The sequence below is a fragment of the Dysidea avara genome, chromosome 4 (genome assembly GCF_963678975.1).
Source record: "Dysidea avara chromosome 4, odDysAvar1.4, whole genome shotgun sequence".
NCBI lineage: Eukaryota > Metazoa > Porifera > Demospongiae > Dictyoceratida > Dysideidae > Dysidea > Dysidea avara.
The window spans coordinates 16,660,251-16,677,282 of record NC_089275.1 but is presented as its reverse complement, the minus strand read 5'-3'; the positions used below and the strand labels follow the sequence as shown (position 1 = coordinate 16,677,282).

At 37.8% G+C, this 17,032-nt stretch overlaps 1 protein-coding gene across 1 annotated transcript in view; it reads left to right on the top strand.

Annotated features, from left to right (window-relative positions):
* The first annotated feature begins 2,537 nt into the window (after nt 1-2,537).
* The window catches only part of LOC136253361 (mucolipin-3-like), an 88,195-nt gene continuing 73,700 nt past the window's right edge, over nt 2,538-17,032 (top strand). The window contains exons 1-4 of the mRNA XM_066046015.1: nt 2,538-2,924; nt 11,731-11,874; nt 12,109-12,247; nt 14,038-14,212. Of these exons, the coding sequence (XP_065902087.1) occupies nt 2,598-2,924; nt 11,731-11,874; nt 12,109-12,247; nt 14,038-14,212 (785 nt within the window). The 5' untranslated portion in view covers nt 2,538-2,597. The remainder of the gene's footprint in view (nt 2,925-11,730; nt 11,875-12,108; nt 12,248-14,037; nt 14,213-17,032) is intronic.

Sequence of the window (17,032 nt, the reverse complement as noted above, 5' to 3'; positions counted from 1 at the left end):
ACTGTGGTCTAAATAAATTAGGTTTTGAAACACACATTCTACAGAATTTAGAAACCCTTATAGGCTCTGTAGTAGCATCTTCATCTTGCTCATGATCAGGCAGCACAACACAAGGCCTTCAGGTTACTAAATTCTGTAGAATTGTTTTGAAGTCTAACTAGTATGTAAAAGTTATATTTTGAATATACACCAACACAAACCAATTTTGCCCTACCAAATGCACGTTAATAACACTGTTACAATACAATGTTGGTAACAACAGTGTCAGTATGCTGTATGTGTATGTGTGTATGTGTGTGTGTGTGTATGTGTGTGTGTGTGTGTGTGTGTGTGTGTGTGTGTGTGTGTGTGTGTATACGTATCATACAGTATGATAGTACTGTATAGTAGGGACTACAAAGGAGTAGGTGTGGCCCACGAAATAACATCACCCAGAAACCACCCTCAATTTTCCCAGACAACAATGAGGCAGTATTGGTTAGGTAAAACCAAGCCCAAACAAGCTTTCAGATTGACCCAAAATGCTTTCAACAAGTTTCTATGGAACTTAAAAAATCTACTGACTGAGTAACTACTGACTGATGCCTTCAGACAAGCGTAACTCGATAACGGCTAAAGCTACGGGCTTGATTTTTTCACTGTTCAATGTTGCTTTGGCCCGAGAGGTGCCTTTTGGCACACCGCAGTACGTATAATGCATTCTTCATGGACTTACCAGTTTCCTCCTTTGTGTCCCATCCATCTTTGCTGACAGCGAAAAGTGTTGATTTGGTGGTAACATGTAATGGCTTCCCTTCGTAACAGAAATCATCCGTATTTTCATAGTGGCTACTTGATTGCAGAGGTGCTTTCAAACAGTTCTTGTACTGATGTAGCTGAAGAGGTTTGTGTTTTATATAGCTGCTAGACAACAAATAGTATAGTTACTGCTTAGTATACCTGAGAAATGCTTGTGTGCATGTAATGCTCTTGATGTTTAGTTAAATGTTTAGAAGTTTAGTTATTGGGACAGTGCTAGCAAGGAAGTTCACAATAAAAACTATCTGTATGAGTATATTTGCAAAGTCCTAGCTCTTTCACTGATGTGTAGGGGTGTATATGGGCAGGCATGGGGTTCTGGAAACTCCCCTCTGAAAATTCAAGCTAAAACAGCTGTAATAATCTTGATAAAGGACTAACCATACAATAAGAAAATATGAATCAGTGTAATTGAATGTTAAAAATTAATGTGTCAGTGGTGGGGGCTATACCGCAAGACCCCTACACTTATGAATCACCACCAAATATGGGAACCACTATGGAAAAACTCCTTGTGTATTTAGCTATGTATGTGTATACTTGCATGAGCACTGTAAACCTACTTACTCTCTGTCCTAAGAAGCCACAACATTGTACAGTATGGCCAAGAAGTGACATGTGACCAGATAGCTCATGTCACTTAAGTGTGACACAAAGGAATAATAGCTATTGATTGAGTAGAGGAGTACTGAGGAAAACACTGATAAGTAGATAACAAATGGATAACTTCCTGTGTTGATTATTTTTCAATGTATAAAAATGTATCTAACTATAGCTACTAAAATAAATCCATGCAAAAGAGCATAAAACCTCATTGGAAAATCTGTACGGTTCTGACCAATTCAGTTCCAGTATTAGTTCCAGTACTTCATAAAATTTCTTTATAGTTCTAGTTCCAGTTTTGAGGAAGGCAAAATTATAGTTCTAGTTCCAGTTCCAGTCTTAAGGAAAGCAAAATTATTGTTCCAGTTCCAGTTCTAGTTCTAGAACTGGAATAAAAACTGCTGGAACCCCAGTATTGAGAACTGGAACAGCACTATAGCTAGCTACATATGTGACAGTTTTAATAATGTAAACTCATTTTGTTATATATATGGGTACTATTGAGTAGTACTAGACTAATACTTGCTGTCCCATGAATTCATGATGCATTTCCAATTATATTCTATATAGCTAGCTATAATTCCTGCACTCTCCTGTCTGGCTGTGCCATCTTTATAAGTAATAATAATGGCCCCCTTGTGGTACCCCAGAGATGATTGGTAGAAAACCTGAGCGCTGACTGTACAAGTACACACTGAGACCTATACTTGAGGTAGCTAGCAAATCATTGCCACAAGGAGTCAGCAACACCAATAGAGTGAAGCTTAACCAACTGTTCATTGTGGGGGACACAGTCAAATGGCTTACGAAAGTCTAAATAAATTGTGCCCACTTCATCAGGACTAGAGACAAGATCATGGAAGTAAATTAATAACTATTGAAGTGTAGACTTTGACTCTGATTCTTGAAAGCCAAATTGGTGGTGCCATGAGATGTTGCTGGAATGATGTGCTTAAACAGTTGGTTGTAAATCAGTCGTCGCAGAACTTTAGAACACAATAGGGATATACTAAAGTTTTGTCGCCAGACTTCAAGACAGGAACAATGGAATGACTTTTCCATTCACCTGGAATACCGTGGTTGTGTACATTTAGACACCTGTTCTATACTGATCGAGCGAGCGCTTAAAAGTGATAAGCGCCCCCCCGTGTGGAGAAAATTGAGGGTTTGGCTTTACGTGAGACATAGCAAAAAAGATGTCAGGTTTCGAGAAAAATACAAGAAACTACTCTGTATTGTCTGACAATCGCGATGACACTCCGCCAAGTTGTTTAGCCAGTTGTCTAGCCAGTTGTCTTGTGCGAGTAACCACGATTTTTGTTACTTGCAAGGAGTTTGTTGAACACTACTTTATTAGGGCGTGTTTGAATCATTTTTTGGGTGAATCGTCTGCGAAAGATATGAAACAAACATTGAGAGATCACTTTCGAAATCAATTTCAGAAATGGAACAATGAGGAACGCCCACTTTTTCCTTGGAAGGCAACACTGCATATTTTACTGGTAGCACTAGTTACCGCACAGGTGAGAGAGTCTGAGTGACGTACTGACGTGTATTATTGTTATTATTAATAGGGATGTCAAACGGATTTTTAAAAGTGTGACAAATGCATGATTTAGCCACAGCATCTTGTAGAGCTCGAAAAATGCTGCAAATTGATATATTGGTTTGCCACATTTGCTTTTGTAGTAGCCAATAATTGTTAAATAAACAAATAGGCGGTTCTCCAGACTTTTCTATTGAGCACCATTGGTAGCCATGGCACAAAACAAAAACAAGTGACGTATGGGTGATTACATCACTTTGTATTATCAATTGCGTAGAATCGCCAGGAAACTAATACAGGCAATCAAGTTTCATCTTGCACTGACTGAAAACCAACCTATTGATTAACTGGAACGCTGTTGTGCATGGCGATCGACAAAACTAGCGTGCTGTCAGCTTCCATACATTTTCTAGGCAGGGATCTAAAATTGGGGCTTACACACATACTTAGCTACTCTAATTTCGAGGAAACTCACCAGAAGAGCACTACCTTGACCAGTTCATCACTATGAAACGAAAAAATTTACTGGATAAACCGTCTACAAGATGCGCGATTTATTGTGCCACTTTTTAATGAAATTTACGGGTGAAGAAATTCGTAATTTTTGCGGGGTTTTGACATCCCTATTATTAAGGTTATTATTAAACGTTGTTGCAAAAAGTGGTCACATCCAATCTGGCGTCCAATTCTATACGTAGGCATTCCAGCCCGATTTTCAAATTTTCGAAAATGGACTTTTTATATGCGTAATAGATAGAGTATTGATTGCCGATCTCAGAAATATATAGTTTGTTGGGTTGGAATTCACTACTTTGGCATGCACAGTGCTTAAAAACTGAAAAAAGGTACATTTATTTCTCCGGGGCTCCCCATATATTTTAAAGGGAAAAATGGCACAATTGAATCTGGAAGCCATCTAGCAATCTGAACTGTCTTGAAACTCAGTTGCTTCTAGCTGCATGTTTGTACAGAGTAACTTCAGATGTTATCGGATCTCAGTGATCTTTGTATACTTTGTGGTGAGCAAATATGTTTCACCTACTGCACACTTCTCAATACAATGGTGTATATCCATAGGCAAGTGGCTATCTCAAGTAAGTAAATTAGGTTAGGTAATCCTAAGGCTGCAGCACATGTTGCTGTCAGACCTTCAGTGCTGGTCACTGTAAAGTGCTAATAATAATAATAATAATAATAATAATAAAACATCACGTTAACAACTTATAAAGGTAAAAAACTAAAGTGGAGGATGCAACAATACCTAAGGTGGAGTTGTGGTTTCAATTACGGCATTGTTATGCTGACTTTGAAGTGGTTTGTATTTTTGAGCTGATGACACAGCCATCAGAAAATTGCTCTGAAGCTGAAAATTGCTAACCCGAGCAAAGTAACTACACACTTTAAAGTAAGCACCAGTGACTACCTTCCACCCGACACTATGTTTTTAAAAGTTTTAAAGTATTCTACATACATTACAAGGCTTGAAAAGATTACAAAACAACACAAAACTTACTTATATGTAACGCGCATGACAAAACTATGATTTTCATGATGATCAGCGTGTGGACAAACCTCATAGCGATTTTCACCCTCATTGGAGCTCGGACTACGGAGTAATCCCAAGTTAAACACGAGTTGTTGTTTTGTGCCAGGGTTCTATTGGGGAATATACGGAGAAATTTTTTATTAAAAAATCTCGGATACTAGAATGCCTACTATATGTATGAACTGGAAGACCATAATAAGTTAGTGTTCAAGAAACATAATAGCTAAACTGAAACTTTCTCCATCCATTAGCCAAGTGATATTCTGACCAAAAACTTTCAGTCAATAAATTTTACCAATCTGAGGTTACGAACCTGGTGATGAATCATCAACAGTGTTGGGCAAGTTACTTTTTAAAGTAACTAGTTACATATTACATATTACTTGCAGCTGAACTATTTAGTTACAGTTACATATTACCCATAAAATAAAGTAACTGTAATAGTATTACATATTATATTACTTTGTGTCCACAGCCTTAAGCTGTCACGTGTGAAACTACCACCTTATCACGTGACACAATTGCATTGTTGGACAATGTGCAAATCTTGATATAAGTAAGAAGCTGGTGAATAAGCCTCATTCAGTAGGCTTCATTACTTCATTGTGGCTAGGCGTTACTCAGTGGATTACTAACGAGATTAGTGACTTCGTTACTTTTAGTAATAATATTACTTAATATTAGACTCGTTACAGTAACTATATTACTTAGGTAACGTGTTACATTTGTAAGTAAAGTAACTTGAGTTATATTACCTGTTTTTATAGCGTATTTCGTTATATTACTTAGTTACCACAAAAGTAATAATATTACATAACGCGTTACATAAGTAACGCGTTACTCCCAACACTGATCATCAAAGCCAGTTGGTAAATTGGATATGTGTGCAAGACTCCTTTTCTCAAACCCGGTCACAATATTAGCTATACACTGAGAAGTGTGAGAAGACAACTCAGTAGACAACACAGTTGATAACTATAATGGGTCTTATCCGAAATTATGTCACAGGCATAATATGGCCGCTGTACGGATGTTCGTAAAATTTGTATGGGTGACCATGGGAAGAAAATCTTTAAACAGCAATATCTCAGCCAAGAAGGAAGATATCGAACTCTAACTAGCGAGTATGGCTATAAGACGTTACAATAAGTAATTACGTAAAAGCGATTTTTGGTTGATTTTCAAAACAACGCTAGATTCCTATTCTTTCAGCTAATTTATAACCATACCTGCTGGTTAGAGCTCGATATATTCCATCTTGGCTGAGATATTGCAGTTCAAAAAATTTCTCCCCATAGTCGCCCATACAAATATTTTATGAACGTCCCCACACTACAGTGGCCATTTTTATGTCTGTGATGTAATTTTGGATAAAGCTCATATTTAGGATGTTGTTATTGTTCCGGCAGTCACGTGAATAAAAAAAAAACTTAGACAAAAAATGAAAAAAAAAAAAAGAAGAAAAGCACAAAATGCCTTGAGCCCAGGGTCCTACCCATTGTGCTACGTGGCTCCCAGCTACCCAATTCCCTTAGTTTCTACCTTATATGTCTTCAAGTGGAGTAACTTCTATATAATATATATTGAAAGTGAAGAAGAAACCAAAGCTGAACCCTACCCCTAACACTAGAACTACTTTTCGCTTCCCCTAAAGTTGAATGCTCGGGCAACCTATTAGATGCATCCCCTAAAGTTGAATACTACTAGACATGTTCCCTAAAGTCGAATACTTGGGGTAACCTACTAGATGCGTGCCCTTAAGTTGAATATATACTCGGGGCATAGCATGCAACTAGTGTGTTTGATAGTAAGAAATCTAGTGGACTGCTGGAACAATAGCCCTGACAAAATGTTTCCGGCTGCCGGAACAATAGCAACTTCGTAATATTTAACTACTATAATAACTAGCTACACTACAGGCTACTAAATGTGTGGTGCAGTTGTGAGCTGTCACGAAAAATTTGGACCCCCTGGAATAAAAAGTTTGAAATATATGGACCTCCTCTGAAATATTTATCCCCCCTATACAAAATTTATCACCATTTGCATGCAGTCAAAGGGCATTATTTCAGTTGAAATAATTGATCCCCCTAGCTGTCTATATCATCCCTACCCATACCTGTTGTGTTATTATTGTTACTGAGCAGTCAGCCTTGCTGGTGTGCTCAGGTTATACCCTGCAATTTACAATAAAAATGATTGTAGTCTAGTTCTTCAAATTTGATGAGGTCTTTTGGTAGCATATTCCAATCATTTATTGTTTTTGAGAAGTATCTACTTAGGTAAGATGTAGTACGTAGATGAGTTGGGTAGGATGTAATGTAGTGGATGGTACTGTCTTGTTGATCATGTTGTTGGTAAGTAGTACGGAGGAATTATAAGTGACAATTGGTGGTAGAATACCTTGTGGAATGTTGTAATCTAGATAGTCTGTGACGAATTTGGAGAGTTGGCCATGACAGCTGATCTACCATTAAAGTAACTAAACTAAATCTGCCATAATCATTCAGGACCCACCAAGCAGCTCTTTGTTGTCTTCGAGCAGCTCTTCGTGTTCAGTTGCCCAAGTTTCTTTTATTAGCTAGGTCTATACTTAAGTATCTAATTATACTTCAGGTAAGTGTTTACCACAGGGTAGAGGCTCAACCGCCGGGAAATAGGGGAACAAATATTTTAAGTAAGTGAATTTATAGCTATTGATTCCCCCACAGCTAGCATATACATACCTGTATCTGTATTAATTTTTTTGGAAAAGAGCTAGCTATAGGGTAGCTATAAATATTTCAAGTAAACTAGCTATTTGTTCCCTAGCAGCACAACTTTACAGGATCAAATATTTCAACTACAGTCAATATTTCAACAGAGGGAGGGGGAATAAATGGAATATTTGTTCCCCTACACTCCCTCAGCATAAGAGGTGAAATCATCATTGATAAATGATGCAAAATGTGTACAAAAAGAAAATGACAACAAAAAATAATAAAATGGCAGATAAATCTTTGGACGCATGTGACCAAGCAGGACCACAAAATAAGGGACCTGTGTGGGCATGGCAAGGAAAGTGAGGTTACAAGTACAACAGTAACATTCAGTTAATAAGGTAAGGTTGGCTGAGTCCACCCACTCTTTGCATGATCAAGCTAAGAAAAAGAAGATGAAATAATCAACCAAACTGTGCCAGGACAGAAAGAGTTTATTAAATTCAGCACATTGTTCATGGAGGCTGGCTGGTAGTGACCAAGCACTGTAATTTCAATTGTCTCATAGTAACTTGGTACTTTCAAATGGTCAAACTCTGCCAGCACTAGAAGGTATGTAATCTACTTCGAATTGTTTCCTGGAATGAGCTAATGTACAGAGACCCAAGGGAAGGTATAGGAAGGGATGAATCTTGTGAATTGATTATAGCAATATCTGGGCAATAGTATGGATATGTTTCTATAAAGTACTTAAGTAGCTCAGACATTCTGTAGTTCTGCTTATATGTAAACAGTTTGTATGTAGCTAAAATGTTATCTCTGCTGACTTACAGCACTTAGGGCTTACTTGTATCTCTCTGCTGCTGACTTTTGATGAACTTATAATTACTGAATCTTGTAATTTATAATTTAGTTTATCATACGGTACGATAGTATTGTATAGTATGGACCACAAAGGAGAAGGCATGGCCCACGAAATAACATCACCCAAACAAACAGCCTCAATTTTCCTTGACAGTGATGAGACAGTATTGGTTAGGTAAAACTAAGCCCAAAGAAGCTTTCAGATTGACCCGAAATGAAGTTGCTACAGAATTAAAAAAAAAATTTAACCCATTCATGGCGGCAACCACCATGTGGCGGATCACTCTAATAAAACACTCGCCGAATACAATTTTGACACACTTACACTGGTATTGTGCATTTGTTAGCACGATGCGCCTACGCTGAAATGCACACGCCCATAGAGGTTCCGTTTCTGGGATAACCGGATCCTTCACGCATTATTGCGGGTTTGTTACTTAGCCTGGTTAAACTTTTCTTGTGGATAGAGTCGAGTTAAGCGTTTCTTTGAGTTTATACTAGTGTTTTCAAATACTCTGAATCGTTTCTGATGTGCTACAATAGCTGAAGAAGGCAGTGGATGGTTTTTCAGGAATGTGGCGTGATGTACACGCGTGCATATACGCATGTGTAATGAAGTTGTTGAGCTAAATTGCGATAAAACCAGCCAGGGAGACCATCGCTCAGTAAGCAGACGATGTAGAACCTTTTAATAGACTGTTATAGTGGTTTGTACATCCTTTGTTTGTACTTGACTGTTTGTATGGGCTGTTTATATCGTTTTTTCGTCTTTGTTGTGTTGTAATTACTTTGCGGTTTGTGTTGTGTAAACATAAACAATATAGCCAAGTTCGTAAGTCTATAGCAAATATTTCGCGGGGTGGTTACTATGTAGTTTAGCGTACAGGTAATATTATACTGGAAAATTCGGCAAGACCTATATAGTCCGCCAGGAAATTCAGCCGTGAATGAGTTAATTAATTAATTAACAGAATTTTCTGCTGGCTGAGTAACTGACTGACTGAGTAACTGATTCCTTCAGACAAGTGTAACTCGATAACGGCTAAGGCTATGGGTTTGATTTTTTCACTATTCGACGTCACTTCAGTCCGAGAGGTGCCTTTTGGCATTTGAAGTACATACAATGCATTCTTCATGGACTTGCTAGTGTCCTCTTTTGTGTCCCATTCATCTTTGCTGACAGCAAAAAGTGTCGATTTGGTGGTAGCACGTGATGGCTTCCTAGCATGTGAAGGCTTCCCTTCATAACAGAAATCATCCGTATTTTTCATAGTGGCTATTTTGATTGCAGAAGTGCTTTTAAGACAGTTCTTGATTCATACTGCTGTGTAACTGGCTGAACATAACCGACAACAAAGCGTAATGGATGTTTCACTTTTCAGATGATAATTTATATAACTGGGGTGTGCGGCACCATTTCTTTCGATATGCATGGATTGCAGAGGTGCTTTTCACACAGTTCTATATCCGAAATGCTGTGTAACGGGTTGAACATAGCTGACAACGAAGCGTAAAGGATGCTTCACTTTTCAGATGATAACTGATATATGTAGCTGGGGTACGTGGCACCATTTCAGATGTGGTATGCATGGGTTCACCAGGCAATTATTACAAAAAAATGTTGATAAACAAGTACACAGAAAAATTTGGAATTTTCAACTAGAGTAGGGACCATAGCACATCAATAAAAAGTACTGAAACAAGTTGGAGTAGTGCACGATATTAAATCACAGTAAAACAATAGAAGTGTTGCATCCCTACTGTGCATTTCCATTATAGTAGCTATCTTGAGCACAGTAGGGATACAACACTACTTATTGTTTTACTGTGATTTAATATCGTGCACTACTCCAGCTTGTTTCAGTACTTTTTATCAATGTGCTATGGTCTCTACTCTAGTTGAAAATTCCAAACTTTTTCTGTGTACTTGTCATACAGTACGGTAGTACAGTAGGGATGGTGCAAAACTGGGCTTTTCCAGCCCAAAATATCACCCTGAAACCATTTCCTTCATGACAACTTGGCGGTATTGGTTAGGCACAGACGAGCCCAAAATTTCTTAAGTTTCTATGGAATTTTAACAATTTTCTATTTAATAGAATATTATTCTGACTAACTGATGCCTTCAGCCAAGCATAACTCGACAATGGATATAGCTACAGGCTTGATTTCTTCACTGAGGAGGCAACAAAAATTCACCTGAATTGTCATTATTAAAATTTTTGCTATTGACCTGCCATCACAGCCATTTCTTGGCTGCCACCTTTGATTTCACAGCTTTTTTCATCCTGGATTTTTTGGAGGCCGAACCCTTTTTTTTACAGCTTGGCTGTTTTTGATTAGATCCTGTTTACCCCATATATGATTAAAATTCATTTTTGTATTTGTGGTTTTGTCAGCCTATAAAAGGCCAGACTTTTTTTGCTGTTCTGTGTGTTGTACAGACTTCATACAGTGAGTGATTTGAAAATCTCCGACTGCTCTGTTGAAAAGCAGAGGCGAGGTAGCTCCCCTGTGGGAGGCACAGCCGTGTCTGGCCTGCCTCTGAGCAGATTCAGGATGAAACTACTATATGTGACCGGATTTGATATAACAAGGCTTACACAAAATCAAACTTACGATTTTACCAGAAATGGATTGCTGGTCTAATACACTATCATATTTCACACTGTACTTCCTTCAGCACTGGCAAGTCTGGTTTCTGTAGCAGCTTTCTTCCGACCCTGTCAAAGCCACGAGTGTGAGATTGGCACCATTAAATGGCCATGGCTTTGTGATAATGGTGTGTAGTGAGCTGGGACTTCACAGAGAGCTCGCCAATAGTGTTCTCAGTCAATTTGGAGTAATTTGAGGGCCATGGAGGGCCATGGAGAGCCCAAACTTGGCCTCTGGATTCCAATCGTCTTCTTACTCCATTTTATACCCGTATATTAAGACCACCGTCCACCCCCATCCTCCCACCCTATTACTACCATCTGTGATATTATTACCCGCTCGAAAAAAGCTGCTCAAAACAGGGCAAATTTTGGGTATCAGAAATGTATACACCCACTCAGTGATAGCTAGTGAACAGATGAACAATTGGTGCAAATTTTGTTCGCACAGCTTTAGGCACTGGGAAGTTATTACACAATGATTCCTTAAAATCGCCATATCTCCTAACAAAGCTTTGTGCGTCGAAGCCTTGTTTTGTCAAATTCAGTCACTTATAACCACTACAGTATATCAAGGCTCTTCCAAAAATGGGTGGTTCCATGGAACCCTTTGGACCCTCCCTAGATCTGCCCCTCTATTGTTATTATTTTTGTTTACTTTTACTATCACTGTTAACTTAAAATCTTTATAGTACTGTGAACGTGTTAAAAGAGGCTTTTACACTGAGGCATTTCTAGTAGCTAGTAATCAAAGAAGTTTCTAAGCATGAGAGTGCCATGAGAAATCCTGAACACTATGTTTCAAATATTTAATAATGCATATCTACTATATACTTGGGTATCTCTTGACTAAGAAATGCAATTACTTTTGCTATAGCTAAGATTCAACTGGGTTTCATATCTAAAGAATTAGTTACCAACTGGAAATTGCAAAAATGATTGTATTGCACACACTGAAAAGCATGTGCATTCAAAGATGCAAACATTAACTAATATTTAATTATCTGTTTTAATTCATAGGGCAGTGTTTATGTATCAGAAACTCGTCCACTAACAAGATTCTTAAAGGAAAGTATAAATGTTTACAGCTTTTATTTCACGCCTGTTTCAAGGATTTATACATTGAGTGGAGTCTATGACCAGATTACTCATGTAGTAATGTCGGTAAGTTCAATCATGTTGTTCATTAAGCAGTGATCTGCTAATTTTACATATCATCATATAAAATCATGCATATGTGTAGCTAATTATTCACGTGCTCCCAAAGAGATTTGACAAAATTTTATATTGGGCTCAATTTTAATTTTGTCATTTCGTTGCACACTGTATTAAAGTTATAATTATGCATTTAGCTTGTATCCTCACAAAAATATTTACAGTATTTTTCTTTTGTTGTAGTATTATAATGTCACAGATGAATTACTGATTTCTTACAACTACACACAAAGTGACATCACTGCAATGCATCCACTTAATTTAACAATGGAGATTTTTCTTGTTGGAGCTGAAAATGATACAAATATTGATGACAGTGCAGGTATATACATGTATATACAGCAAGAAATTATGTTTCTATAGTTACTGTAACTATTGTATTACATACATGTATGATGTACGCTATCACCATTTCACATTTTATAGTTGTAAATGGGCACGAGGGGTCTGCCTGAAATATTCACCCTCAGCACAAGGTCACAGGCCCAAGGACTGAGGGTGGACATATCAGGGAGACCACGAGTACCCATGTTACAACTATGTTACACTTCTGTTGCAGTTACCCATGCCAATATCAGTGTATCCACTGGTGTCTTTTATATACATGCTTGAAACTTTTGATTATGTTTGTTATAATAAATGGACGAGTCCTAAAGATATCACAGAAAAGTTGAGTTGGGCGAATCGTGGTGAATTTACAAGTATTTTAATGCTATATAGTTATTTAAAGATAATTACCACACACGAAGGCCTCAAGGGGTAAGCTTCATTATAGCATGATTATCTGTAACGTGTATGTGGTCATATTTGAAAACATGCCGAAACACTTGTGTATATACTATAAGACTAGTTCCCGCCTTTAACTAACGTTTCCTAACTTGTAGAATGGCAAGGATACTGAGATTCCTCCATCTGAGTGCTTCTTGTATATAGCAAGACCCCAATTTGTTTTGTGATAATAGTCACGTGAGTATCCCATAATTGATTTCAGTCTGAGCTTTTATAAAACAAACAGCGTAGTACCACTACCTCATGTGTTAGAGGTCATTATACAGGTAATGTTCTGACCACAGGGTAATACAAGATATGTACAATGGAAGCTTCCTTTGATCTGCCCACACAAAGTGTTACATAAGTTCTTATTGCATTAGCATAATTTGATGTGACAGTCAACACTTATGCATTTTTTATAGAACTTTGTGTGGGCGAGATCAAAGGGAAAAGTGTACTTTAAATTTCATAAAGTACACTCTCAGCCGGCCAACAGCTTCATTGACCACAAAGAGTACTTTATTGCACCACAAAGCATGCTTATTTGTTCAATAAAGCACTCTTTGTGGTGCAATAAAGCACTCTTTATGGGCAATAAAGCACAGTTACCCGCGTGCTCTAGTGCAGGCTAATAGCCTGCGAGGCTCACGCCAGTACGACTAATCACCCAAGCCGGTGAAGGCTGATAGCCTCGTCGCGCTGAGTGATCAATCACCCCAGCCAATACGAGTTCTACCACTGGATTACTTTTATAGACATACCTAAATGTTTCAATGATGGGTGGGAGAAGGTAACGTTGCTGTTACGATTGTTAATGTAAACGGACAAGTCCTGGAGATATCATGGAAATATTTCACCATGTGACTCACAATAAAATCGATTGTGGGTTACGAGCAAAACCTGCCAAAATACGCGATGAACGTCTACCATGCCAAACTATGGTGAAATACGTGTGAGTTACTTTGTTAAACTAGTTTGTGTGCATTCAGGCTGCTAATAGTTCGTGCAACGTGTGTTAATAACGAGTCCTAGTGTATGGTGAAGCTACACGACTAGAAAGTTCCATAAATCATTTAAAGCATAGCCTTGCTCGTGCTATATGAAAAATAAAGTACGAGGCATGCGGCCAAGTACTTTATTTTTCATATAGCACGAGCAAGGCTATGCTTTAACATATACATAATTATACTCACCTATGCATGTCTATCGCTGCCGAGTTTGTTTACAAACATGTTTTAAGAAGCATGCTTGTTCCATAATCACTTCTTTGATATTCCAGTGTCTATATTATTGTAATTATTGCACTACTACTAATACAGTAATTATATTTTCTATTTGTAGAAGAGCGCTATTGGCAGCTCATCAATATATTATATTCTGCAACTATCGATGATGTTTGTGAATGTTATGATGACAATGATGTCATATGGGTTGAATGCTTTACTTATGCTGAAGACTGTGATTGCAGTGTTAAAGAACAGGTTGCTTGCTTTATAAATGATGAAACAATACACAGGTATACAAATAATGCATATTAATGGTGTTAGATACGTATTTGGTGTGGTACTGAACAGATGAATAGATTTTCAAAGTTCTTTAAAGTAGCCTGCTTTTACAGTTGACTTTTCATGTGAACAACATATCAAAGCCTTTTAAGTTGTGTCTTTAGATTGTGCAGTTACTTCCTTTCATTAAGATTTTGTTTCTTGATATTATAACAGGTTTTTTCCTAAACTTGAGTCTGTCTGTGTATATATGAGTGTGTTTGCATGCAAATGCAATATATGGTAAATGGTTTGCATGGCATCATTATTCACCAAACTCATTTTAAAAATAATTTTAGCAAATATGCATATTCACAGATCAACAGTGTACATATGTACATGTTCTGTAAGCAACCATTAATGTACAAGTACAAGGAAAAATTAGGAACTTTAAGTTGGATTAGGGATCAAAGAACAAAACAGCATGCACTGGGAAATGGGGGAACAGCTAAAAGGTTGTGAAACCAGGGAGGTTGCCTATACCTACAGATATACTAGTGGATATCTAATTCCTACTCTTCAGTCTATAACCATGACTGAATTAGGGATTACATGTCCACTCGTATATCTGCAAGTATAGGCAACCTTCTTTGATCCCTAATCCAGCTTAATATTCCTAATTTTTCCTTCTACTTGTTTGTTTACTTTTTATTACACAATTATGACTACTGAATCCATGTGTACCACATTAAAAGAAAGAATGGAACCAGGCATTCCATAAAATAATTTTGCATCTGAACGTGTGCCCCAAGAGTCAATTACGCACTGAAAAGTGAGGTGGCCATTATGCTTCGTTTGTAGCTATGCTCCACTCATTACACAGCGTTACAAATAAAGAAACTTCTCTGCAATGAATCCAGTCATTATGGAAAATGCAGACGAAAAGCATGACAAAGCCAGAGGGAAGCCATATTGCGCTATCGCAAATCGGCACCTTGTGTTGTCAGCGAAAAGAACTGGAACACAAAGGAGGACAAAGGTAAGTCTATGATACGTACATTGTGTGTACTGCGATTGGCAAAAAGGCACGTTTTGGGACAAAGCAACATCGAACAGCGAAAAAATCAAGCCTGTAGCTTTACCTATTGTCGAGTTATGCTTGGCCGAAGGTATCAGTTTAGTTAGTTACAACGTAGTTAGTCAGTAGAAAAATTCAATTAAATAGGAAATTTTTAAAATTCCATAGAAACTTGTTAGAGGGTCACTCTGAAGACATTTTTGGGCTTGGCTATGCCTAACCAATACTGCCAAGCTGTTATGAAGAAAATTTGATGCTGGTTTTAGGGTGATATTTTTGGCAAGAAAGCTCAATACTGCATGATCCTTAATAATATGGTAATGATAGATGGAAGAGAACATTGCACAAATTTTGAATCTGACCATAAAGAAACCTCTTGAGAAACCTCTTGTTTTGCATAATTTTATAGGTGTCTATCATATTTTAAAACTGTGACTGTTCTATTAGAGTAGTGACTGCTCTATTAGAGTATCTTGATCTTTAACACGAAAATTCAACTTATTTGTCTCATTTTTTTCACAGTGCACAGTTTATAACTTTGTCTTCTATTTGCCTGTTGGCTTTCTGTAATTCTGAATACAGTGCGAATGCATGATTCCTGTTTCTGGTGCCAATATAGTCCTTAAGTCCAAGGGGGGCAAGAGAAACACCAGCCTCCTCAAATCTGTCTATTTTTCAGTGTAAAAGTCCTCATAAAGTCATTGCACATTGGAGTCACTCTGTATCTGGTTCAAAGCATGTGCAACATCAATTTGCATCTTCAGCAAACTGGTTGGTGATGCCTCAAGTGATTCAAGAGTGGCTCCTGGATTTTCATTGGATAGCAATGCTTCTGTGGATGATGATTGCTGCTCACTTTCTTTACTACTGTATTTCCTGGTATATACTTTTGACCTTGTGCTGCATTTGCTAGTTGACAGCATCCTTATTATTAACCTTCTCTTTGCCCGCTTGCTACATGCTCCAGTAGATGTTCCTTAAGCCACATTAAAAATTAATATGTATTTACCCACCCTGTGTCACTTAGTTCATACCTTGTACCAGGTAAGTATTTCCCCTACAGTTCAGTTATGGCTTAACATCTTAGCATCAAAAATCACAAACAGGGTAATAGCTTGATCTGTGTCACTCTCACAGACAATGACCGTAACCTGTGATTTGCTACCAGACATCCGAGTGAATGCTTTTTCTGCTGGGAGGATGATGGTCAAAAGACATACCTGTCTCATCAAGATTGTACATCTGATGTGGTTTGTCTAACAGGAAATTCTCAGTAAGTTTAGCTTAGGAAGGTCAAAGTATTCAGTAATTGTGTCTTTGTCCATGTGATTCGAGTATTAGCTATTGATACCTTTGGTGGTTTACAGCACCAGCTGTACAACCTGCTATCAGCTCCTGCCTTATAGCTGCTTCCATTAAACATTTTGAAAGTTTACTTTCCTCATTTTGATTTGGGGTTCAGGATTTCTGCTGTGCACTACCCTCCCCTCCCCAGAATTTGATCTTGTAAAGTCACTCTAGGCACATCATATTCATGTGCATCATTGAAAACTTTCATATTACCCTTCACAGCTTCATAGCAGAACTCATTTGCTCTTTTATCCATAACTTTCACTTTAAGAGGATCCGTGACTATCACTTCCTGTGTGGATCTACTTTGAGGCCTCTCATGTGGCTTTCTTTTTTGTTTGATAAACTTTTATCACTTATGGATTCATCCGGTAACATCAGACACGTATGTCACCTATAAAGACAAAAGAGAGACAGACATAAA